The 25,771-nt window shown below is 44.8% G+C and overlaps 1 protein-coding gene across 11 annotated transcripts in view; it reads right to left on the bottom strand.

Moving 5' to 3' along the window:
* Nucleotides 1-25,771, bottom strand: part of ARVCF (ARVCF, delta catenin family member) — a 155,743-nt gene that overhangs the window by 105,819 nt on the left and 24,153 nt on the right. For 2 of the 11 annotated variants that reach the window (XM_027689420.1, XM_027689422.1), the window contains exons 1-2: nt 11,917-11,921; nt 3,816-3,820 (exon numbers count right to left, since the gene is read on the bottom strand). The exons of 8 other annotated variants lie outside the window; for them this stretch is intronic. Coding sequence is in view for 1 of the 3 variants with exons in the window: in XM_027689421.1 (XP_027545222.1) it covers nt 25,598-25,618 (21 nt within the window). In the remaining 2 variants the exon portion in view is untranslated. Of the gene's footprint in view, nt 1-3,815; nt 3,821-11,916; nt 11,922-25,597; nt 25,725-25,771 lie in introns of those variants that run through there. One more of the 11 variants, XM_027689421.1, reaches the window with a different exon arrangement.

The following is a 25,771-nucleotide window of genomic DNA, read 5'->3' as shown; positions in this document are numbered from 1 at the left end:
GGGAGTAAAAGAGATGGAGCCTTGGAGAAAAACAAAACTGGTGAAGTGTCTGGGAGCCTTACACTGGGTGGACAAGCCCATCCCAACATCACTGAGAGTGGCAAAGCACAACTGGAACAAATCAGAAGAAAGCCCAGGCCAGGTCTGAGTTCCTACTGAGGGAGTGGTGTTTTCCTCAAGTATTTCCAAACACTGGTCAGGGTGGGTGGGTGTGGGGAGTCAAAGGCTTCAGTACAAACTGTTTATTGAAATAATTCCTTTTAACTGCCCTCCCTCACACTGCAGTTTTGAGCCATGGAATCACTCGTGCTCTGAGAAGGGGTGACTGCAATTACAGCAGAGTAGCAAACACCAACCCCTCCACTGGGGCAATAAAAGCTTCTCAAGCTAATAATGAATTAAAGCAGTGGAAAGCAGTGAACCAATCTTCCATCCAGCAGTCATACAGGAAATGCCAAATGCTTTACTCTGCTTAGACTGTTCACTGAGCACCTGAAATGATGCACATCATTACTTCAGCAGGCACCAGGGATGCTGATCTGAAGATTTACAGAGGACACAACAAATGCTATTGTAATACAGCCACAGAAGTGCAACTGTACAATGTATGCAAACTTTACATAAACCAATATGTCCTTCTGAGAGATTACAGCAATTTGGGTGTGAGAGCCAAAAGACGTAAAACTGCCCAACTATTATTAAGACAGCCAAGGTCAATTTACACAGTACACCAATGCCAATTAAAAATGTTAAACAAAAGCCAACCATTTTCCCTCTCAACTGCTGTGTAGGCACATTATTTAGAGCAGCTGTGTTATTAAAAAAAAAAAAAGGCAGTTTTTATGCACACAGAATCCCATGCAGAACTCTGACCCTGCAGTGAAGGACTCAGGGTATGTTTAGGCCAGCAGAACCTGCTTGACTACTGTCCCAGATTTAGCACTGAGAGAAAATTCATCTCCAGCACAGCTCTATTAAATGAATGTGGTTCCATTTGATTCAAGAGCCAAGTCTGGCTCATGCAACCAATGCACAATTAAGTATCAGGCAAGCAAAACGTTGGAAGGAAGAGAAATTTGCCAACTGAACGTTATAAACCAGGATAAATAAATAAACCACAGTGACAAGGGGCATCTGTGAATTACGACTCCATCCCAGTTAAGCCCCAGATTCTCAGCCACCTCACAGAAGTGAATAAAAATGTGCTGGCTTCCCATTCTGCAGCTGGGCAGCCCAGTGCTACATCAGCATCCATGGCTGGGACTGAGCTCTTCTCTTGTCACCCACTCCTGCACCCCAGGAACCATCCTTACGTTTCAAAAACCACTTTGTCACAAACTCATGGGATTTCTTTCCAGCCTATCTCTTCACACCTCATTGAGAAGATCTTTTAGCCAGCTCAAGCAGCCTAACTGGGGCCAGTTCCACAGCAGCCACCCTAAAATGGAAAGCCCAACCTGGGCAGAACACTGAGTGATGCAGGACAGTTCCATCAGGAAACCTCAGCTGGCTGTCACCTACACCAGCACGTCTCAGGCACAGCTCTGCTGAATCCATGCCACCACAACAGTTCAAAGGAAGGAACACATTGCTTCTGCCAGGAAAAAACATATGAGGAAAACAAAAGCCAGAGGGAAAGAAAAAAAATCCAACTGGAAGCCTTCCCCTCCCCCCCGAGTGTTCTACTGCTCTCCCCCACCTCTGAAATGGTTCAGGAACTCACACAAACACACTGAAAAGACAGAAGCATACAAGAGTGTTTGTCCTGGAGGCACAAAACAGAACTGGGTCAGAAAATTGGGTAACATTTGACTTGCTCAGGCCAACACAATCGGGCAAAAATTGAAGTTTTGATTGGAGAGTGGCCATGCTGGCTCAGAGCAGTTCTCTCCTACATGGCTTCAGCACTGGTGCCTTGAGCAGTGGCACTATCACATTCCACATTTTTAAGAGGACATGCCTGGTTTCATCCTTCCCATTTGCACATCCACAGCATCCCTTCTTCACCCACCAGCACAGAGGAAAAACCTTCCATAACCTTTTCCTGAGCTCAACTAAAATCACCTGCTATTTGTCAACAGAAGCAAGAGCCGAGATGACAAAATGTCATCTGAGAACAAGAACTCGACCTTCCTCTCCTCAATACCTGAGTGCACCTGCTCAGGTGCTGCCACTCCTGTGCCACTGCAGCCAGGACAGACAGAGCCCCGAGCTTCCTGCTCCTCTCCATTTACATCAATCCACCCTGGAGACCCCAAATATCTTAATATAACATGACTTCCAGAACGGTTAACCCTGCACTGTGTTACCTATCCCAAAGCTCACACTCTTCTCTGCTGCTAGAAGGAGGCCCAGAGGTGGAATTTTTCAGGCCTGTTTCTATCCACTGTCCCTCTGTAATGGCTTCCAGTCCCTTCATTTTTGGTGGTTTGTTTTTCTTTGGTTTTGGTTTTGTTTTGTTTTAATTTTTCTCTCCTACACAAGGAAAGCAGGCAAGATTTATTCCCCCAAAATTTTGAATCAAGACAGATAAATAGTGAAAGATAGAAAGCAGTGTGAAGGCAGCAGAAGTGGACAAACACAGAGGTGAAAGCACAAGGGTGGGACCCCGCTGGGAGACAGTGTAAGAGCTGTTAACACCACGCAGGGAAAACCATGTTCAGACAAACCCTGAGGACACACATCTGGAGGGGAGGCACAGAAGTGACCTTGCTACAAAGCAGGGACAGCAACAGCTCTCCAGTACTGCAGGAGATGTCCCAAGCAAATAAAGGCCCTGTTTTCATTCCTATTGTATAACTTAAAATAATTCTACCACCTTCCAATAATATTTTACATTTCACAACTACCACCTTCTCTATGCCATAAGAAGTTCCAAACCAGCATTCATTTTAAAGGCTTTCTGTATTTCACAGAAGAGGAAACAGAGGCACAGACTGTCAAGAGATGATTCCCCAGTGCTGATGGGACACATCAGTGGTGAGCAACAGCAGGTAAGACTGCAGTGCACCAGTGTGCCACAAACAGACCCTGCCTCTTCCAGCAGCCAAACAGGAGACTCTGCTTCTTTCACTTTTCAGGCCACCGAAGAGCTTGGCTGGTAAAAGTTTTCCTTTCTGTGCAGCAGATTTTGTGAAATGTCCCACAAATGGAAGGCTGCCTCTGGAACTCATTTATCAGGAATTTCAGCAATGCTCTACACAGATGTTGCACATCACTTTAGGCTCCTGCTACAATGCAAAATGTTGCTGAACTCCAACATGAAGCATTAACTCCACAGGACTTTAAAGTGCAGAACTTCCACGAACATTGACAGCAATTCCCTCTCGGGGCAGTGAGAATACTCCAGGATTCAAGAGAGCAACAGCCCAAGCAGAAAACTCGACAGTCCCTTGAAGTTCAGTGGGATGATGCACCCGGCCAGGGCCCTGAACCCTTTTGGCATCTCATCCTCTTCCCCTCAGACTTTTTTCCTTCAATTTTGCTGGAATTCATGTGTGCTTGCTAAACTTTCCTAAGCACTCCCCATGCTGTTGTCAGGATCTGGGAAACTCTCTTACATTTTCAACATCAGCTGTTATTTCTGCAGTGGTTCTAATCTCCTTCAACACTTCCAAACAGTGTTCTCTCTGCTGCTTTACTGCCCATCCTGCCTCAGCATCTGATGCCCGACATCCATCCCCTTCAGCACCTGCCTGAAGCACTCACACTCCCATTTAAGAACTGAAAAAGCAGCTCTTTGACCAATACATCAGCAGGAGCCAGTTCTTCCTTGCCTTTCACAACAATCTTCCCAACCATCAAATACAATTCACACGAGCTCTGCCTCAAGAGTTCTTATTACCAGCCCCTTTCAACCAAAGGCACTGGGCCAAAATAAACCATCTCACTTATTAGTCCTGCAACCTGCTGTCCATCACAGCCATTCTCAGCATATTCTGCACTGTGTTCTAGGGATTGCTCATTTTTAAGAGATGTACAGGTAACAGGACTCCCAGGTGGGATCCCTGACTCCTCCAGTGGCACAACAGAGAGCCTGAGGAAAAGGGATGGACAGTAAGTAACTACCCCAGTGGCATCCATCTCTAGAGGCAGAAACATGTTTATCTTCTTTACAAGAAGCTTTATGACCTGTAAGTACTCAGGTTATTTGTAGAGACTCAGTCTGAATTCCACAAAGCCTAATCTAAATTTCTGCTGAAGTTGCTCTATTAATGGCAGCTTCTTTCCTCCTGGGAAGTATCAACACAATCATCTCCTGGGCTCTTTAATAGGGGCTAATAGCAAAGCAAGGCAAAAAGCAAACTACAAAGGAGACAACAACCCAGCTCAGAGAAATTCTTACCTTTTAGTTGGCAAGCAAATGAAAACTCCATATCTACAAAGGTAGATCAAGTATTTCAGAAACATATTTCTTATTCCTACATGGTGAGAGAAGCCTTTTCTACTGGATTTAAGTCCTGCAGTTCAACCTCAACACTAACGTGAACTTTTCAAGCATTTTCTCCTCCTGCAGATCATCCACGTGCTTTTTAAAAACCTTTTTCTCAGAAAAGTAAAAAAGTTCTCTTCTAGTCTCCAAACTGCAGCCAGCTTTAAATACACTCCCAGGTCAGATCCCAAACCCTTCTATTCCTTTACAGGAACATGAAGGAAAGTGTGGCTGCTGCAAAAAGTACAAGAAGAATTCTGCCAGTCACGTGAATGTGAGTCCTGTTTGGATCAACCCCTGGAAAACGAAGGGTCATCCTTCTCCCTCAAAACCACCACATCCTTCTCCCTCAAAAACAGAGCAACCACTTCCAGCTGAGCCATCCAAACCGCTCTGCCACCTCAGCATGAAGATACAGCCCAGGCTTTGAAACAAAACGTTCCTGTGCTTGAGGGATGGCAGGGGTTACCTCCAGAAACCTGCCCCAATATTTCCCCGGGCTGTCAGAAGGCCAGGCACAGAGCAGCAGTCACTCTGACACACTAACAGCTGTCTACAGCAAAGAGTCATTTTCTTGGTCAAAAGGGTGGCTTTACAAATAAGTTATTTATGTAGTGGTTGAATGACACCTGTAAAACTTCTCTGATTTAATGCTAATTTGATGCAGGTTGAATAAATCATCAGGTAGCCCTAGTTTTACTGGCTTGATTTTTTTCCAAGCTCAATTTTTTTCCCTATTTTATTGGGCAACATTTTCCAAAGCAGTCAAGTTCTGCTGACACCTGGTATTTCCCCCACCAGCATAAGCAGATGAGCATCTGGAAAGAACACAAGTCCTTTACAGTACAAAAGCATTATTTGGGTTATAAGTGAATAAATCTTATAGTAACAGATTTGCCCTCCTATGCACAGGGAAGTGTGAACAGGGCACTCACGTCTACAGAGGTGATAAAAGATGGAGCAAATCCTTCTGGAAGCAGTTCCCACCTCAGCAGCCTGTGCTGAGCCAGCTTCTGTGTGAGCACATCCCCCAGGAAACCCCTCCCCACGACACACCAGCATCTTCTGAGGCTCCAAACCCTCCAGGGGCCACAGTCCTCAAAATGGGAATGCAAAAAAGCACCTTTCCGTGGCTGCATCCTGGTGATACAGCCTGACAATCACAGACCCTCTGTGGGTATGATGTGTCCTACAGCAACACAATGGATTTTCTATCAGGCAAGGACAGTCTTTCAGCAGCAGAGTAAGAAAACCCCAATTTTTCAGTTTCTGAATAATAACAATAATAATAATAATAATAATAATAAAGCATTTACAGATATTCTTTTAAAAAAGGACCACTGAGACCAATCCTGTTGTCTGCTTCAGAGACCTTTACAAGACATTTTGTAATTTCCAGCCAAAGCACATCAGTCTGTCATGGGGAGGGAAGAGGAAAGAAACGGGGTAACAGTTTAACTGCCCCTGCTCATCTGGATGCACATCAAGTGAGCCTTTCCACAATCTCGTAAAAATGTGCAAGGCAGGCAGAAAATAATTTAGGATGCATTTAGAATATATTGACTTGGCTTGGTCATACATTTGATAACATCTTGCTGTTGGTAAGGCAAGTGGGGAAGATAAAATTAAAGCTGATCTGTGAAAACTGGCAGGCTTAGTTTTAAACGGAGCTTCAAATCAAAGCAAAACAAAAAAATCTCTGACCCTCCCTTGGAAAATAGACACGAACACCTCCAAATTATCCATATTTCCTCTAAAGTAACTTCCTAAAGAAGAAATGGGCTCTAACCCCACTCCTGATAGTAGGGATGATATTGAGCACTTCAAGACGAGTCACTGGCCCTTTCCTCCTGCCCTTCCATGTGGCCACTGGAAGCTTCATTCCCAGAAGCCCCATTTCAGAATGACCCCCTGAAAGCAGCCAGTATTTCATGACCCTGCTCCGTCAGTTTGACTGTGTCTTGTTTAGTACTTCCTTCTTGAAAAAGGCCCAGATTTTGTTTGGGGATGAGGGGGGAGATCCCAGGGACAGTGGGGTTGGTGTGAGCCAGGAGGAGTCTGTAGAGTCTGGATCCATAATCCTGAGCTCTCTGGCACACAACAATCCATCCTTTCCCCAAACCCTCCTCATCACACAGCCAGGATGTTGGCAAGTCTGTCACCATGACATCCCACCATGGCTTTGCACAGGAGGGACCAGGCCACCACCCACTGAGGAGTTACCTGCACCTCTCAGGGCAGCTCAGGACTTGCTTGAATTACTTGTGACTCGGGTGGTTCTACACGAGAGCTTCAAAGCCAAAATCTTAAGATCTCTCAAGGATGAAGTACAGAAAGTATGTTAAGAAACACGAGATGCTTCAATTCCTTTGTGCCTTTTTAAACTCTTTAATTTAGGTCAACTTCTCCTCTGGAGCTGGGTCATTTCTGAACCCCCAGGCTGTGGCCCGGGACACCAACCAAGGCACACCAGCAGCCAGAGCCCAGCCTGGAGAGAACTCGAGGGTACAAAAAAATCCTGACACACTGTTCAGTCTCTCTAGCTTATGTCTGGAGTAAGTCATGTGAATTTGACTGTATTTCAAGAGAAAATAACTAAAACACTCAGGTTTTTTGGTTTCTTTTTTAAGTTTTGAACACACTTGTGAGAAGGGCTGGGGAAGAAGCCTCACGTTGCAATGGGAAGTGTTTTGCCTCACAGCTACAGAGAAAGCAACCCATCCATTTACAAAATAAGAGAGCAGAAAACAAAACCAGCCAGCAGCTCTGCAAAACGATTGAGCTCAGTGTTCCCTTGCACTTCACCTCTTCATTACAGGAGAGGTTTGGGATGCTTCGAAGGGCACAAAATTCCACTGAAAAAGCCACGAGCTCAGCACTGAGCAGGGATCAGCAAAGCCTGGCCAGCTCAGTGCTGGAAGGTCCCACCCTCAGTGGCCTGTCCCCAGAGGATTATCTTTGTAGCCTCCTATTCAGTGCTGTTTAACACCCCACAGCACACATTTCAGCTGCTAATTCAACTCTCAGTCAAAACAGGCAGGAGAAGCAAACGGATCGTTCCTCCCCAGACCCCGATTTTAACCCTCCAGTCATTTCTTTGTGCACAGCAGAGTTCACACACTCACCCCCAGCAGCCCCCAAACACAAAGCTCAGCCACCTGACACGGTTTGCAGCAGCCCAGATCCAGAGATGGAAGGAGAGACCATTAAATCAGAACAAAAAAAGCAATAAACTACAGGGGAGAGGATGATGTTTCAAGGCGTGTAGCAAGTCTCTCCTACTGATCCCTCTGCCAGTTTTTCAACTGAACCACAACTGAAAAGCCAATTTAATAAACATCTCTCATTTCAACAGGCAGGACACCACCAGGCACCAAGAAATGTTGCAGCTCAGCAGAAAGATAATGCAGTGATCATTGGGTGGGTATAACAGAGGGATTATTTTACAATTACAGCAACAATGAAAAAGCAATTTATACAGTAACACGCTGGTGTACTGGCAAGCGCCTGTCCAAAGGGATTAAATAAAAGTCTGACACAGACTACAGAGAGAAGAATGTCTTTAGCAAAAGGTTTATGAACTTCCCTAGATGGTTGTATTTCTGTGCAATATCCCTTAAAGGCAGTATTTGGTGTTTAGATCCGTTTTAGGTAGCAGAGGCACAATGCACAAATAAGAAATAAAGAGCACTTTGAGAGTTCTTATTTATTTAAAGAAAAGCAAAAGCACATATGAAAAAGACAGGTCACTTCTCACTGCTTCAGAAAGCACATTGCAGTGGCCTCCAAAACATCTTTATTTCTTGGATTAAATGGCCAAGGAACCCCAGAGGCAACACTGGTAGTTCCTGGGCAGTTCCTGCTGCAGCAGTGGTTTGACAGAGTATTTCAGAAGCCTCAGCAGGAATACTGGGAAGAGAGCAGGAGAGAGGAGAGCTATCCAGAAACACCCTGTGGATGGAGGGAGCGGGTCACAGGGTCTCACACTGCTGCAGCAACACCCCAGGATTCTCTGAGAAAGAGCTGCTTAACAGAGACAACCTGCAAGAATGACCTGCAGGTAGATCAGGCTCCCTGTTCCAGAGCAGGGAACATCCAGCTGAGAGGGGGAAAAAAAAACCTGCTTCAGAAGAGAAATTCGGGTAGTTCAAAGGGAGGGCAGATGAACATTTTCACAAACCACAGAGCTTTTAGCTCTGGTTGATTTATTAAATGGGTCGTCCTCCTTTTCCTATCACTTCAGGCAACGGCTGAATTATTCAATGAGCTCCAGTTGACTATGTTGTTTCTAAAACACTTGGGCTACCTCTGGGGAAGGAAGACAAGAGGCGAGGGGGAATAAAAACATGTTTAAAAGTTAAAGAATTTAACAGAAGTGGATCCTATTCGTTTACAGGAAGTCTCAAAAGCACAGAGGGAGACAAGTCTTTGTGTGAGTCTCCTGGCTGAGGAAACTTGTACCACATGGAGAACTGGAGATGTGCAGCTCCACTGCAAAGCTCCCTCTGATCCCAGTACAGGGTGATGGCCCTTCTGCTGCCCCCACAAAACAGGATTTGTGGTTGGGACCTCAGGGACACCCACCCTGTGCTTCCGTGCCTGGAAATAAACACCAGCTTCACCCCTTGAACTTTCCCATCCCCAACAGCACTGTCAGAAGAATTTCTCCAGCAGTCCAGTGGAGTGAAAAGCTGTTTTCAGACAGTCCTCTGGAGCTTACTAAATGCAGTGCCTTTTTTTCCAGCCCAAAGCAGAGGGACTCTAACTGGACAGGGAGAAGAGGAATGAAGCCAGTCTCTAGGTGAGGCAAACCCCAAACCACCAGGCTAACAAATAACATTCCTCTGAACACCCCATTTCTCACGGATCACCAATTCCAGCACTTAACTGCAGAGTGGCATTTACTGAATGCAAACACTGGGTGATGCCCATGTGAACAGTGGCCAGTCTCCAGATCTCAGCAGTGGCAGAAGTGGTTGGCCATGAAGCAGCAGATCAGCTCTTGCAAAACTATTTCTCATCTAGCAAAGAAGAGGCTCTTGCTCCAGAACAAGGCAGCTCTCTGGAAGAAAGCCTGTTGCCAGCAGGGAATCCTGCTCTCATTTGTGCCTACTCAGTAATCAGAGCTGGGTGAAGGAAAACACAGGAATCAACTGGCATGTCAAAATAAAACCCAATCAAGGAATACAGAAAAAAAAATAATATAATCAGAAAAGCAAAGGGCCTGACAGTAAATCACTGCAGCCAAAACCACAAACAGTTCTTCACTACACTAAAAAAAAACAGGAACAGAGAAATCCAAGAACCTCTAAATAATTTACTTGCTTATGACATATTTTACTACTACTCCCAAAGACTTTCAAACCAGTTACGTGTACTTCAAAATAAAATTCAAGTTATTTATGGCTTCTCTCCTTTTTAAAGATTACAAGAAATTTATAGGCATATAATCTATAAAGACACAGAGCATCTTGACATGAGTAAATTACAGGACTGCACATGCCAACTAATGCTCAAATACAAAGATCAAAAGCAGAATGCAGGACTGACAGCTGACAGGGCCTTCCTAAGGATTTCACGTGTTCTTGCTATCATCTGTGAGAAATATCTGAGTTATTTGAAGCCTGTGAATAACTACAAACCAGACAGAGATATCTAAAAATCAATGAAGGAAGCAAGTACTTCACAAAAGCTTGTAAAAGTGGCAAAAGTCAGCAAAGCAAGAGTCAGAGCCAATTATGAGGGGCCCAGGCCTGGGCCCTGTGAGTCTGCCAGCCCTTCCAAGTGCCATGGACCAAGGACCAGTACTGGACATTGAATTATCTCTCTCTGCCCTCAGCTTAGATGGAGAAGTATGAGTTTATACTCACTGGATTTATCTTCCCTGAAGAATCCCCATTTCTTTCAGTTCTTGTCTTTAATTAAAACACTCCATCCCAACTGCTGCATTGTCCTGGGCACCTGATTTATTTCCTCCTGCCATGTCCTGCATGGTTTTCATTACAGAACAGGCAAGATCCTTTTCCAGAAATCTCTTAATCTTTTCTTCCTGTGCCTTATTCAATTTTTTTTCCGAGTTTCTTTTTTGGTTGCCATTTATATTTGCACAGATAAAGTCTGTCCATTCCAGCAAATCCAGGCTTTCCCGTTCCTGCAGAAATAGCACTGATGCAGGAATTTTAAATATGTGGGTTTAGCTGATGCATGCTCGTTGGGATAACTACGAATGCAGGGTAAGAATTACTCATTGCAGTGATTTCAAAAGGATACTTTAATAGCTTTTTGTAAAAAGGAAGTTTGAGCTTCTGAATCACCTATGTAAAACAATCAAATCCGCCTCTTTAAAAAAAAAAGATCTAAGAACATGGTCTTTTTGTTGTATTCCAGTAAAGCTGCTTCATTGTAACAGGCACATTGCACAATGCCAATTTTCAGGCTCCAGTGCCATTGGGAAATTCTCACTCGAGTAACTTCCATTCAGCCCCAGCCAAGAGCATTAGAATTTGTACAAAGCTGACGTGCTTCACCCAGAGAACAGCTCCCCAACCAATCCACTCCAAACCAGCAATAAAGTTTACTATACAGACCCCAAACTCAATACTGAGGACACATCTCTGAAGCAATCTACAATACCACTGCTGGGACAAAATTATGCACTGAAGCCATTTCCTTTTAAGGTTAATTTTGCCTTTTTTTTTTTTAATAAGCAAACAAAAGTATGACAGAACTTATGCAATAGACAGAAAAGGGGCTTATCTAAAGTAAATAAAGCCTTCTGTTTGCAAGCAGCTGAGAGCATTTGGTAAGCATTTCTCTCCTTCCCTCGCCCTCTTTAAGAGCAACCCTTCCAGCTAACACATCAACTTTCAGAAGAGATTTGCAGGTGAGTGATGACTCTTCTCTTGGTGTGGCCACTCTTGTGGCAGGAAAATTGATAGCCCGTGGTGCAGATTTGACAGTGAGCAGTTCAGACACCAAATGCTGCCAAAACTTGCACACCTTTTTATTTTTTTTTTAATCTTCCCTTTTTGGAAGACGAGTTACACTAAGAAGAGCAATGAAAGCTTGAGATGCACCAATCAGTAAGTTTAATCCAGCCCAGGAAGATTTATAGAGTTTCAATTCAAATCACTACCTTTCTCAGACTTTCAGAAACATCACTTATTCACACAGCCTTGAGACAGTGCCCTCCCCAAAGATGTCCTGCATTAATGCAGTGATGCAGCACCAGCAGACAGGGGGCTGCTAATGGGTTTTTAGTGACAAAGAGCACAGGGACAAGATGTTCAAGATGAGTAACCTCTGTCCAAGTGCTCTCTACAGACCAATCCCCTCGACAAGTCACAGGTGGTCACAGGTTCTCCTGACAGCCATCAGAGGGAGAACACAGGGCAATGCTCCACAGGGAAGGTGCCTCCCATCAGCCTGGGAACAGAGAAGTCACCTGCAAAACTCCCTGACAACCAGAGCAGAACTGCTGGGACCTGCTGGCAGGGTTTGCTCGTGTCCCTGCCTAGGATCTTTTTTTAGATTCTTTCTGTAGAAAAGTAAATAAAATCAGGGAGCCTTATGGCACAGGAGATTCTAACTGTTCTCTGTAGACCTTCCAAACACAAGAAAGGAAAACAAAGTCATTAATCTGGGCGGTGACAATGCCAATGACCACATTCCAAAAGCCACAGTGGAGTAAAGGTGCCTCACTGCTACATCAACATCACACCACGTCACAGCAGACAAGGAACGTGGAACTGGAATTCTCCAAACCTACTGGAAATCTCACATCAGTTCCAGGAAAGAGTAAGAAGAAGTCTTAACACTTCTCCGCTTGACTGGCACCTCTCACATTTAAAGGATGTTGTGTAAAACACCCTTTTTGTTCCCTTAAAATCTGGACATTTCACAGGGAGTATTTCCCCAGCAATGATCCTCCTGCACTTGGCTCACTAGTTTGCTGTCACTCCAAATGCCTCTGGAACCATCAGGAGGATCCACACACCCCAAGTACAAGCTGTGTGTGCTCAACCACACTGAACCCCCAAATGTGTGTCCTGCAATCCCTGTACAACGACTCCCTCTGCAGAACTGCCCCTCCAGCACCACGTCGCCACTGGCAAAAGTCATTTGGGCAGTTTGCAAGAGTTTTAATGAAATATATCACTTTCCTAACCAAAACAGTGAAGTTTCTCTAGCCATAGTACAACCAGCTTAGCTCTGTTACTCATTAAAGCTTTCTCTGTCTCCAAGGCTCTCCTATCACTCCAACTATCTTTTATTGGATAAAAGTAGATCCTAGGAATTTAATTGTTGTCCTTCTGACACAATTCCTGCTGCCTTCAACCCCCACACTGAGAGCTACCATTAACTGAGGCCTCCTCTTTAATAAAACCCACAGCATGAAAAATGCACAAATGGGTCACTTGGGACAGGGAGGTCACAACCACACACAGAATTTGCAACCAAACACGTAGACCACGGATGGCAAAATACTGGTACACAAAGATGCTCAGCCTTCCCTACAGAGCTCCACACATCACTGCTCTGACTCACAGCTCATGAGGCACACACAGAAAATGTCTGTTCTGGAGAGAGCACCGAGCACAACTTTGGAAGAGGCAGGCACAGGGAAAAGAGTCAACTACATCTTAAGCAATGGAGCTGGCACAGACAGTGCACCCTGCACAGCAGAAGGGATATATTCCATTTACCTGCTGCTACTTAACTTTTGTATTTTATCATTCCCAATGTTCTGGGTTACTTCGAAAGATCCTGCTGCTATTCCCATTCACCTTCCACAGAAAAAACCCCAAACCACTAATGGCAAGAGAACTGCACCCTGCCTCTGTGAGCTCATAGCGAGTGTGATCCAGTTCCAGCTGCAGGCAGTTTAATGGAGACATTTCTGAGCAGAAGGGAAGGCTGACCATGTACACAGAGGGAAGGGGTTCCAGCCCCAGCTCCTGCTGACCCTTGCTGGCCTCCAGGAGAACCCATCAAACCCCCTGAGGAGAGGGGCCATGAACAGCCTGCTCAGGGCAAAACAGGCTCAATAGGACACATTTCCTAAACCATTCAATGAAAACGCAACAAAAAATGTGACCTGGGAACTTTTTGGCTGAAACCACCACCATCCTTTTCTCACTCCAAAGTCTGACAGATATCAAACCAGACACGTACAACACAAAGTTTTATCCTATGATGAGCTCCACTGTCGTCATACAAGAACAAAAAACCCCCTAGCATTTGGCATTAAATCATTGCTCTAACAGATTTAGAATCCAACCCCTAAGTCAGTAACACTACTTCAGAGATGAAAACTCAACACTGATTTCTTAAATCTTACTGCCACTAAAAATAACACCAGCAAACACTTTTTCACTGTTGAGAGTGACTGGGCACTGGCACAGACTGCCCTGGGAGGCTGCAGAGGAACCATCCTCAGAGATATTCCAAAGCCATCTGGACATGGTCCTGGGCAACCAGCTCTGGGTGATTCTGCTTGAGCTCCAGGTGACCTCCAGGAGTCCCTTCCAACCTCAGCCACTTGGTGATTCCCTTGCTCCATGTTAGTCACCCAAATACATCCTACTGCTTTTGAAATTATAAATCTGCATTCTAGCTCCTCTGCAGACACTCCCCACCTAAAGCAAGCCAACAGGGAAAAGGAAACCTCAAAGCCTTTCTGATTTGCCTCCCCCATATTCAAATCTGCAGCGGCTCTAAACACATGCATAGTAATGATCAGCTTGACTTGGGGCTAAATAAACAGACTTCAGTCAGCACTGCTTTCTTACTGAGGCACAGAAGGCCAGGAGTTTCTTTTTGCTCATCAGACAGGCAAATACAGATATAAAAATAGGACTGGAACACTTTAGAACAGTTTGTCTTTCAGACTCTACTCAATCCCCAACATGTCTGTCCAAATAGTTAGTATGCCATAATCTGAAGTGATACAAATTCAAATAAGAAATACCTGTTCCACACAGTTTAAAGCCTCTCTCTCTCTGTATACTTTCAGGCATGGTCTCAAAGCCAGACTTCCCAAAATGCAGAAACACTGAGGTTCTCCCTCAGACAACCTCAAAGTTACATTCCCTTCATTGCAAAACAGAGCATCCAGGAACTGTAACCTACTTCCCTTTATCTCAATAGCAGTGTTGCCAATCCCTCCAGAATTCACTCCTTTGAGTGAAACAGCACAAAGCTCTTTCAAAGTTACCTCTGACAGCTGACCAGGAAAGTGGAGATGTGCTAAAGCTTGTCCATTCTGGCTCCTCTCCCCACTCCCAGCTGGATCAGATGGCCTGGCAGAGCTGTCTCTGCTCGCCTTCAGCATGGGGTGATCCTGCTAAAGTGATCTCTTTAAGAAGCCAAAGCATGCAAACATACCCTTCACAATCTCCCTTTTAAAAAGCTCCTTAAAATCCAGCTCTTCATCAATCAGCATTATAAACCCCCTCCACCCTCTGCCTGTGAGACCTGACTGACTTAAACAACAGTTTTCTGAGGTTCCCACCCTACAAATCGACCCCCTGATATCAGCCACCCTCAATCACACGGTGCCCACAGGGAGCAAGAGGCTTCTTCTCATGTGTGTTCTTTACACCTGCAGTATATTCTTACTACTCCAACAGTATCTGCTCTCTGTCCCACTCTCTGCCTGTTCAACCTTTCCATCACTGGTGCCTAGAATGAATTCCATGGAACCTCTAACAGACTGTCCCCATCACACTGCCCCACATCATTCCAGGGTGGCATTCACAGCCACCTCAGGACGAAACGCTGCTCAAAGAGCTGCTGAACCAGCAGGCACAGAGTGCTCTGATGTGCTTCCCCCCAACGGATCCTTGCTGCTGTCACACAGAAATGCAGCTCATACACTGCACACCATCTTCAGTCACCACATTTCAATTAACTTCAACGAAACAAGGAGAGACTGACTTCAAGAGTGCCACCATCATCACCAGATGGTTGAAAGCTCAACTCAGCACCAGCAGAAAAACCTTTCTGTGCCATCAACACTCTCCACTTAACAGCCTCCTGCTCTCTTCTGGTAACAACTCAGCACCCCCTCAGGTAACACAGAGCCTGGAGCTATCTAGTCTGGCAGTTTGCAGTATTTAAGCCACCTACAAGGCCTTGGGGAGCGTAAAGATAGGCAAAAATTTCCTCAAAACACCCTGAGCACCATCAGCAGGGCCCTGGTGTGCTTCTGACAGCACCTCTTCCACTCAGGCATCATCCAGCAGAGCCTCCAGGCCCCCTGCTATGAAGTACCTACACACTCAGGTGGATGCTTGTTAGTTCTGGAAAACTATGAAGGAAGCTGAAATTTTCAAAAGGATATTACAGCAAGTGAGGCATCCAGCAGCTCCCAAACCTTCCTGATAGCCAACAGCTTTCTGCACTTAAGATTATCAATGAGTTAAAGGAAGAAATATTTGGCTGTTTGAATTAGTGCATTGCCCCTCCAAAATAAGGAGTACTCGGCTACAGATATTTATCTTCTTTACATCTTGTATCACTTCAATAGTCAGCTAAATATAGAAAAATGGTAATTATTTAGCACATCTTTAAAACAACAATTTCCCTCCCAATTAATTTCCAGTTCCTCAGATTAATTATCTACTCAAATTTTCTTGATGCACACACTGCAAGAAGCTGAATGTGTTTCCTGTAAATTAAATCACCTTCAGAGATAATGATGCTCCTAAAACAACTCTGACTAAGCAAAGAATCAAAAATCCATTCCACTACATCTGCCTGGATGGGTAGAAGGCAAAAACCAACATCAGCAGATGGAGAAACTCTGGAGCTTTGGGCCCAAGCAACAAGCTGCTTTCACCTGCCCTCAGGGTAAACGACTCCAATGTAAGAAGTAGTTCTGGCCCAAATAAGAACAAAACTCCACTCGCCCCCAAAACTCAGGGATCATCCCTACTGCTCCCAAAGTCAGCCACTGTTGAGCTGCACTCTGCAGTCATGTTTAACCCAACCCTCTGCTGTGAACTTGCACAGCTTCTGCCTCGCATGGAGGCACGAAGGGGCAGAAGATTCTTTACAGATATTAATTACTTCAGTATTGTACAATCAGAACACGAGGGGAAAAAAAATTTCTTATCACTCAAAGCTCTGTCACTTGAGCACAACAAAGGGGAACGTTTAGAACAAAGCACGTCTGAAATCAAATATCTGCTAAAAGCTCACACATTTCAAGCCTGTCTAGATTACTGACTGTCTGAGTGGAAATGCTCAATCAAAAGCTGCAGTGGTAAAGTCTCCACCCCACTGAAAGTTTTCAGGTTCCAGAGGTACCTGCAGTTGTCCTCATCTGCTCATCTACAGATTAAAAACAAACTAAAACACAAGTTGATATTCTGAAGCATAAGTTTTCCACCATAATTATGATGACTGTGTGCATTTAGGCTCTTTGCAAAGCCTTTTTTTAAACTGCTGCCCATCAGATAAAAAAAGCAGAGTCAAAAGATGCAAGAAAGTTTGGTAAATTCTGGGATTACCCCAATACTGCACAATCATACAGTTTATTCAGAAAATGCAATCGATACTGGAAGTATAAAATATTAAAAAAATAGTTCAGGCAGATATCTCTACTCCTCACAACTACTGCAGGATGGAGCTGCACAGTTCTCCCACTATTGATGGGTTTATAAAACTGGATCTGAATTAAACACAGAAGATTAATAAAAAATTGATGTTACACCAGAAAATCTTTTTGCTTGAGGTGTCCTCAAGTTGAAACACTAATGCAATTTTTACAACAATAAAATAATTACTTCTCTGGTACTGAAGTTGCACAGGACACCCCTGTCACCAAGGCAAGGGGCTAAAACTGCCACAGAAGACACAAAGAGAGGGGTCAGGTCATTAAGCTGAAATCCCAGGTGACCATCTTCTTACTTGGGGAGAGGTTCATTCAAATTTCATAACCCTGGTGAGTGAATAAGGCAGGCAGGAGGGGTGCTGGTGTCAGAGGGAATGAATGATCCCTGGATGTGGAGCCCAGGCTCAGCCCCAGCCCCGTGCAGGGCCGGGCTGCATTCTGGGACGTGTCCACTGCAATTAGGAACCAAATAACTCTGTGCAACGGGGCTGAATGGCATTTGCTCTCCAGAGAGCACAAGTTCCAACTGAGATTTCAGCTGTGCAATCAGATTTCCATTCTTAACTCCTTCATTTCCAACGCCACTGATCTGCTCACGGCACTCCTCCCTTTCCTTCCATTCTCAGCTAAGCCCAAAGACACAATTTTACAGAGCCCTGGCCCTGCCTGCAGCCCCAAGTCTGGACTGTGACAGCCCTTCTCCAGAGCTAATGAGACATGAGTTCTGCAGAATACCAGCTCTGAACTGCTGTGGGCATCACCAGAACCCAGCCCAGAATGTCAGGGACCAGGAAAAGAAGTGGAAAGGAGCCCTGTAAGCCCAGGCTGCAGTGCACTGTCAGCCAGGGAAGCTGGGAACAATGCTGAGAAATCATCATGCACAGTTACCAGGGCCAGTACTGAGGTGATTCTGTCCAGGGGAGATCATCCCCTCCCATCCCCTCCCCACACACTGGGTGCACCTTCCCAAACACACTCCCAGCAAAGTGAACAGCCTGGGTTCATCCTGGAGAAAACCAGGAGCCCACAGGATCCTACAGGCATTCAGTGCTGCAACCTCCCCAGGATGGGATCCACAGCACAAAAACAGAACCACAAAACAAGATTTCTGCTTGGGGTACCTTGTGCAGTACCCAACAAAGCCATCTCCACCTTTTGGTCTCAGCAGAACATGGAGTTGACTTTTAAGAGTGAAGAAAAGTTCCTTTTCCCAATTTGTTAGCCACCCAAAAATCTACAGGAAACATGAGAATAAGCACAGTGTAACTGTTGTGTTTCAATCATTAACTTAAAATTTAAAAGCATTTTTTAAGAACACTTCTCTATCATTTACAACCAGGAGTAAACTGATTTTCCCTGTCCCTTTAAAAGAAAACTCTGGATTCTTTAGAAGAATAAAACAAAACACTTAAGGGAATTTTAAATACAGGAAGGAGGGATAAGAGCATGGGGGAAGAACCCAACAGACTTTGTAAATATTTTTGTGATTCCAGTTGCCAAAACAGTATCCACATAACACACCTCAGCCAAGTTCCTCTGAACAAGAAAATTCAAAGAGCAACAACTCATGAAATATCCCCCCACATTTGCAGTGCATTTCTGCCAGCACTTCAGCTGCTGTGGACACGACTCTTCCTTTACTATCTTGATTTACATGGCAGATGCTGATTTTACCACTGTCTCTTTTTCTGGAAAGGCTCTGGAATTCAGCCAAGCTTGGGATGGGTGTTACACAATATCTGCTGTGCCTCTTGGTAGAGGCAGCAGAGGAAGAAAATTACATTTTATTTGAGTACTGAAAAGTTTGTACTGGCACTGTTGAGCTGAAATTTTGAAGTGCCAGCTTTGTGAGAGAAAGAAAAATAAAACTGATCCTATGTAAATGAAACACAAACATGATTTTGACTGGAGTCTCAAAAATCATGAAGAAAAACTTACTGGATTAACAGTGTGTCACACTAGATTTAAAGAAACTTGCAGGCAGATGCTTCAGTTCCTATTTACACACCAGAATCAGCAGTCAGGCTTTCCAAATTACTCAGCAGGTTGGGGCAGCACTTTTTAATTGATCTCTAATCAGATCTGCAGTTGGTGTGTACTCGCTTCAAAGGGCTGAAAGCCTGTCCCTCATTTTTGCTTACTATACAGCAGCAGTTTTCTCTTTGAAGATCTGGCCTTGAAACAAGGAAGGAAACAATACATTTTTAAATCTAACACATTGAAGAGGGCCACAACTTTTTCAGCAATGGAGCTGAACAACGTTCTCCCTCTGCTTTCTCACACAGCTGGTGGAAGATACTTGTGTTTGTGGGTTAAAATACAGGAGCTGCAGCTGTGAATAAGGTCCATCACTAGTACATAAGAAATGAATTAGTGCTTCTTTGCACCTCCCTGCAGTCACAGAAGGGTGCAGTGTCACCTTCTGTTTGCCTCATATTTCCTCAGTGTTACCCAAGGAAGTTGTCTCTGCCACCTCCTACACCTCAAATGACTGATGGCTGCTGGGTCTGATGGAATTACAAATGGCTCTTCCCTCCAGAAACAACCTGCTAAAATGAATATTGCACCTCAGAAGCAAAGTATTACCCTTAAAAATTGCCAGTGGTGTGCACTAATACATAGCCCTGGTATCGCTGTGCCACTGACGGGTGTCACGGCTGCCACTGACAGATGAAAAGCCCACTAGGAAAAAGAAATGGGATGTGATAAGATTGCATCATAAAACACAAGATAAATGTGTCGCCATGACCAAGATGCATTGTAACCTCGGGTAATAAAACAACATGTCTGGGCAGAAAGAACGACCCGGATGAGATGAAATCGCTAAGGACAAATGTGAAATGTTCCTCGTCCAGCACACATTTACATATGCTAATTTCAGAAACACATTTTTTAAAACTCTTGTAAACATACTATAGTCTATTCTTGTTGGGCAAAGAGGAGAATGAAGAAATGGAAAGTACAGTAAGCTTATTAAAACGCGTGGAGAGGGGGTGAGAAAAAAAAATTGCAGAAAAAAAATAAACCAGGAGCTGCAGCATCAAGTTCTGACACTTATTGTTCAGACACAATCCATCACCCTGCAGAAGACAATTAATGCCATAACTACCAGACTTCAGAAAGTTGCCATATATTTAATAAATAAAGATCTACTAACTTGCATGACAAAACTTACTACAATGATTTGAAAGCATTTACAATTCAAACAGCAGAACCATCCTGATCACACACAGGACCTGTTCATGTCTCAGGGCTCCACCATCCATGAACCACTTGGGCTGCATCTAAGTTCATACTCTGAAAAGACTTTGAACATTCCAGATGATTCTTCTGATCAGTGTTAACAATACACACATCCAGAGTAATGCTACTTAAATTAAATCATCTTCTCATCTCCTCCACGTATGTATTTTTATACACACACATATATATATATACACACAAACACACACAAAAATACATTCTCTACAGTACAAAAATAAGCCCTCACACTCTGATTTCATTACAGGCTTTCAAGAACATCTCTCTGAACATTACAATAGTCTGGCTGAGAAAGTTCTACTAAAAATAAAAGTTCAGAGCTGTGCCAAGTGATTTAGCTTGCAGAGGCAGAAATTCCAAACCTCAAAAATTCTCCAAGTTTACTTAGAACAGTTTTCACTTTGTTTTTCCAATGCTGAAGTGTTGTGATGCTAAGGATAGATGTGTGGGATTAGCCAAAAGGGAAAACTCAGGCATTTCGATTTCCTGCTGGAAGCAGGTGTGGGCTTGACTCATCAAAGAGGGACAGAACAGCACTAAAGGTATGAATTTTCACATTTCTGCAGTATTCAGGGAGCACTGAGCTCATGGAGTCACCACCCCTTAATGACAGAAGGGATCCTGCCTGTCCATCTGCAGACACAAAAAACTGTGCTTCCCTAAAAAGCAAGTGTTGCTCATCAGGCTCCTCTCAGGTACAGTCACAGCTGTTCTCTCTTAGGCATGCAGACAGATGAATAAAAAGAAGGATCCCAAAGCCTGGCTGCAACCTAATGAGATACAGGAGACACAAAGGACATTGTGAAATGTACAACTATCAAAGTCCGACTTGGAGTTTTCCTTTCATCCAAGAATCTGAAATATGCTCTCTCCAGTCTCCGGATTTATTTCAGGGATACCATTCACTCTTCAAACCTCCATGGGAAAAACAAACCCAAAGAAAACCTACCAGCAAAATTCTATGTTTCATTTCTCACGCGCTACTAAAACAACAGTAGTTTTAAAAGAATATAGTCTTTTTATTGCTCCTCTCTGTCCTGGAGAAGATCTGACCAAACCAAACATATACAGAGCTCCCAGGCCAGGTCATTTGAGCCACGAAACCCCTGTGCTGTCACCCTGCTCACCAGCAGGAGCAGTTACACAACTCCTGCCCACACACTTCCCTTCATTCCTTGCCCTTTTCTTTCTCCCAATAACCTACTTAACACAGAGCCCCTTCTCCTCCTTGGTTCACTTCCAGGAGGAAGGTAAAGCCCTTCCAAGGGCCTCCACTGGCCTGGGTCAGGATGCCATTCCTCTTTTCCTGGAGCATGCAGGGTTCACTTCAGTTTTTAAGCTGGATCAATTCACTGTCTGTGCCCACAGAATGGTCCTAAAAGGTGTGTTTGCATAACCAAGAGGTGACTTGTTTTATACTGTGGGAAACCAACAGCCAGCAGCAGGAAAGAAGAGGATCTCCCTAACCCCAAAGCTGAATTTCCCATCTCACACAAGTATTTCCAGAAAGGAGAACAAGCAGTGGGGAAGTCTGAACCAGGGGCTTCTGAGAGGTTTCCCTGCACACAGGTGCACAACTTTGCTACCACAGAGGAAATAACTTAGCACAACTGAGGAACAGATGTGGGAACAGGTAAAGACATGCTGAGGACATGCCAAAATCCTCAAATTCAGAGAAATGCCTTGCTACTTCAACACTCAAATACAGAGACACAACTATTTTAACCTAGTGGCCCTGATTCTACTCCTACTGAATCAAAACCTTAAGTCAGTGGCACAAGTGAACTCCTCAGAGAAAAGTGGTTGAGATGAAATGTTTGCCAACAGCCTTGTTACAAATGGCCAGTCCATCCAGTTTTAAATGCAACTGCTTAATATGCTTCCCTCCCCCCCCATTTTATCTTCCATAATGAGTATTTCTACATTGGAAAAGTCCTGGAGCACACATATTTTTTTTTAATATTTATTTTTACTCACTGCAGTGTAACTCAAGCAAAAACTGCAGCCAGCTTGATTCTCCATGTACAGCAGCTCACCACCTCATGACCTCCAGGACAGGTGGTTAAGCAACACAGCCTCAGGAATGCTCTGCTGGGAATGCCTATTGCCATCCCAAAGCTGTACACACACAGGCAGCCACACAAACTGGACACTGTAGGCCCTGATCCCCCCACAGCACTTCCACAGGAACACAGCTCCTGCTGCAGCATTTTCAGGCACAGAACACTCCCACAACCTGCACCGTGTCCCACTGCAGCTCCAGAGCCTCCTGGTCGTGGTGAAGGACACAGCTCTGCCAGCCCCTCCAGCAAGAGGTGAATCCTCACACCTGAGTTCTGACGTTCCACACCTGACTCAGGCAGCAACTGCCTGAAGAGTTCCAACATCCCCCCTCCTTGAGGGAATTCTGTCTCTGTGGCAGAGGCAGCAGAAGGACTCTGTGCCTCCACCCAGTCACTCCAGTGAGCAGCTCAACATCCCAGTGTGTCCCAGAACATGTTCCCTTTGCCCAGCTCTGCTACAGAGCTCACAACTGCTGGCAAAGGGTTTACTCTGGGAAGCAGGGAGGAGCCAATATTGTAGAGTGCTGCACCTCTTCACTCCAAGGCAGTAGAGCACATTACACCTGTTTCAGGCCTCTTATACATGAGAATCCATGGGGGAATCCCTACAGAGATCCATGTCAAAAATTACACTCCCTTCTTATTTCCTTCTCGTATGACTTGCCCAACTGTTTGGCAAACGATGGTGATGCTTTTGCATGCTGTGCCCCCATGAACATTTCTTCCACAAGCTTTCCATGGCTGGCACAGACTCATAGCAGGTATGTCACTGATGCATTATCCCCTTTCCCATCCTGCCAGATCTGTGATTTCGTACTCCCTCACATCAGGATCATCCTCTAGTGAAATGCTTTGGGGACAGGTGCTGAAGAAATGTTAGTGAAGTACTTTCTGAAGCAGGAATAACACAGAACTGAAGAGTTTTTGGCAAAAGACACTTTAAATGACTCCTTTCCCCTTCACAACTTCATGGCCCCGAGGCAAGCCAGCACTTGAGGTTTCACAGCCAGATCAAAGCTGTGTGTGGTACAGCGTGAACACGTATTTTAACAGTTCCAGCCTTCAAGAGCCTTCTCAATTTCACAAACTCTTTACTTACTTCCACGCCACCACAGATACTCAGCACAACTTCAGCAGTTTTCATCCCTCAGCAGCAGAAGGGGGATGGCCCAGGGAGGACTCGGAGAAGGCGACTCCTGCCCTCCCTGCTCATGGCCACAGGAATAGTGTTCAGCATTTGTTCTCTTTACCAGTGCTCCCAGGTACGATGCTGCTTTTGTGACCCAGAACCTGAGGAAGCATGGCTACTCCCAGTAAAAGCCAAAACCACGATTAGAAGTTACACTTTATTCTTTTTAATTACAATTTCACGGCTGTCTTTATCTGAACACACATTAGGTCTTCAGTTGATGTGGCAGAAGTCCCCTCTAATACCTCTCATATCTTTACCTGTATGGATTGTATAGACTTGTCATTCACCTCCAAGTCCATTTCACTTAGTTTTATTGAATAGTGATCATTACAGCTAAAGAACTACTTTCTAGAGGCCCTGTAACTGCACAATAAACGTATCTGACAACTCATGGCTTAAAACCACCACCTTCCATTAAGCAAAGCATTCTCTAGTACACTGCTGTGCTATCAGACTGAACAGTTATTCTGTAAAAAAGACCTCAGACTGAATCAAGAACCATTGCTCCAACAGCAAAGATAAAACGCCATATCTCTGCCTGATCCTCAACTATGACAGGCAGTGTGAAAATTAAAACCATGAGATTTTTTTTTGTTTTGATAAGGAAGAAGAATTTACAGGCTGTCTGAAATGCATGACCTAAAGTGATTAACTACAGCCTTCCACTCTCCCTCAAGCTTTTCTGTCTATGAACACAGAAAACCCAGAAGACAGGAACACAGCTGTACTGCACAGGTCAAAACACATTAAACACATCTTTTTTTGCTGTTAGCATTCTGCTCCTCACCTCCAGTTTTTTCCTTCATGTATTAAGAAAAACCAAAATCCCTTAGAGCTGCTAGCTAGATAGATCTATCTAAAACTCAACAAGCCACGGCAGGTAATTTGACAGGTACAGCAGCTGAGGGTCAGGCAGTACGAACAGCATCACAGACAAATAAATCCCTTCTCCCTAAGAAGACCACAGGTGAACACAAACAAGCACCCAAACAAAACCAGGATTCAGCCACCTCCAGCGGGCAGGACCGTGATTCCAGGGAATCCTGCAGACAAAGAAATGCCCACTCGAGGGCCCAGCTGAAAGGGCTACTTTCCCCTCAAGGGAATCAACATCCTATTTGCATCGAGAAATGATTCAGCCGTCTGTTCCCGAGATGGGCAAGTGAAACACAGAGTGCTTAAACAAACTAGAGAACCTCAAACAATTCCAGTGCAATGAACCTAAACAAAGTCACAGATCTATTACCAGTGATGTATTATCATTGCATTTTCTTATTCTGGAGTACACTGTTTTAAATTGTGAAGGCAGAGAGGAAAAAGGAGGGTTAAGAAAAAGACACAACCACATCCTAGTTGGAGGAGAAGCTCTACCCTGCCACCACCTGAATTTATAGGGTTTCCCGAGGCTTACAAGGCAGATGGAGGAGGTTACCAAGGAAAGCACCTATAAATTACAGGAGTCTACATGATCTTTATTTATTTAAATCTAGTCTGCAACAGCTTTGTCCTGCAATACCCAATGGCACTAGAAAGTAAAGAATAATATTTGAAATATTTTTGCACAGAGTTGTAAGTCCATTACCATTACTAAGATAACAGCCTTGAGGACTTTATGTTTAAGACAACATTTAATGAAAAACTAGAGTTATTTCCCTGGTGTGTCCAGCAACAAAATCAAAGAGAAAGCCAGGGAACACGGTATGGGAAAAGCAAACATTTAACAAAAGCACAACAGCAAAGCTTTCTCTTTTAAAAGCACTATTTCTAGCTGTTCACGTCAAACAGCTCCCCGGATTTATTGAGCAGGACGAGAAGGTCAGAGAACACAATGGCTTCGCTTTTTTGGGTGTTCCATCAGTTAGCACGACAGAGACAAAAGCAGGATCCCTCTCGAACGCTCCGCTGCGAAGAGCGGCTCAGCTCCTGCCCTCAGTCCCCGGCTAAAAAAACAAGAGCACGAGTAAAGGAGCCCCTTCCAGGCTGACAGCTCTGCCCGAGCCGCGGGGGAAGGACGCGAGTTTCGCACTAACCTGTTTGAGTTCCGCAGGCATTGATGCGGGGGGCCGCTGCCGCCGTCCCTCGCGGGGAACTCCTCCGGCCGCCCACGGCCCCCGCTCCCCTCACAGCCCCCGGGCTCGGCCGGGCTCGCTGCCCCGCTCCCCTCACAGCCCCCGGGCTCGGCCGGGCTCGCTGCCCCGCTCCCC

Source organism: Neopelma chrysocephalum, unplaced genomic scaffold (assembly GCF_003984885.1).
Source record: "Neopelma chrysocephalum unplaced genomic scaffold, ASM398488v2 Primary Assembly neopelma1_77, whole genome shotgun sequence".
NCBI lineage: Eukaryota > Metazoa > Chordata > Aves > Passeriformes > Pipridae > Neopelma > Neopelma chrysocephalum.
This window is presented reverse-complemented; position numbering and strand designations above follow the sequence as displayed.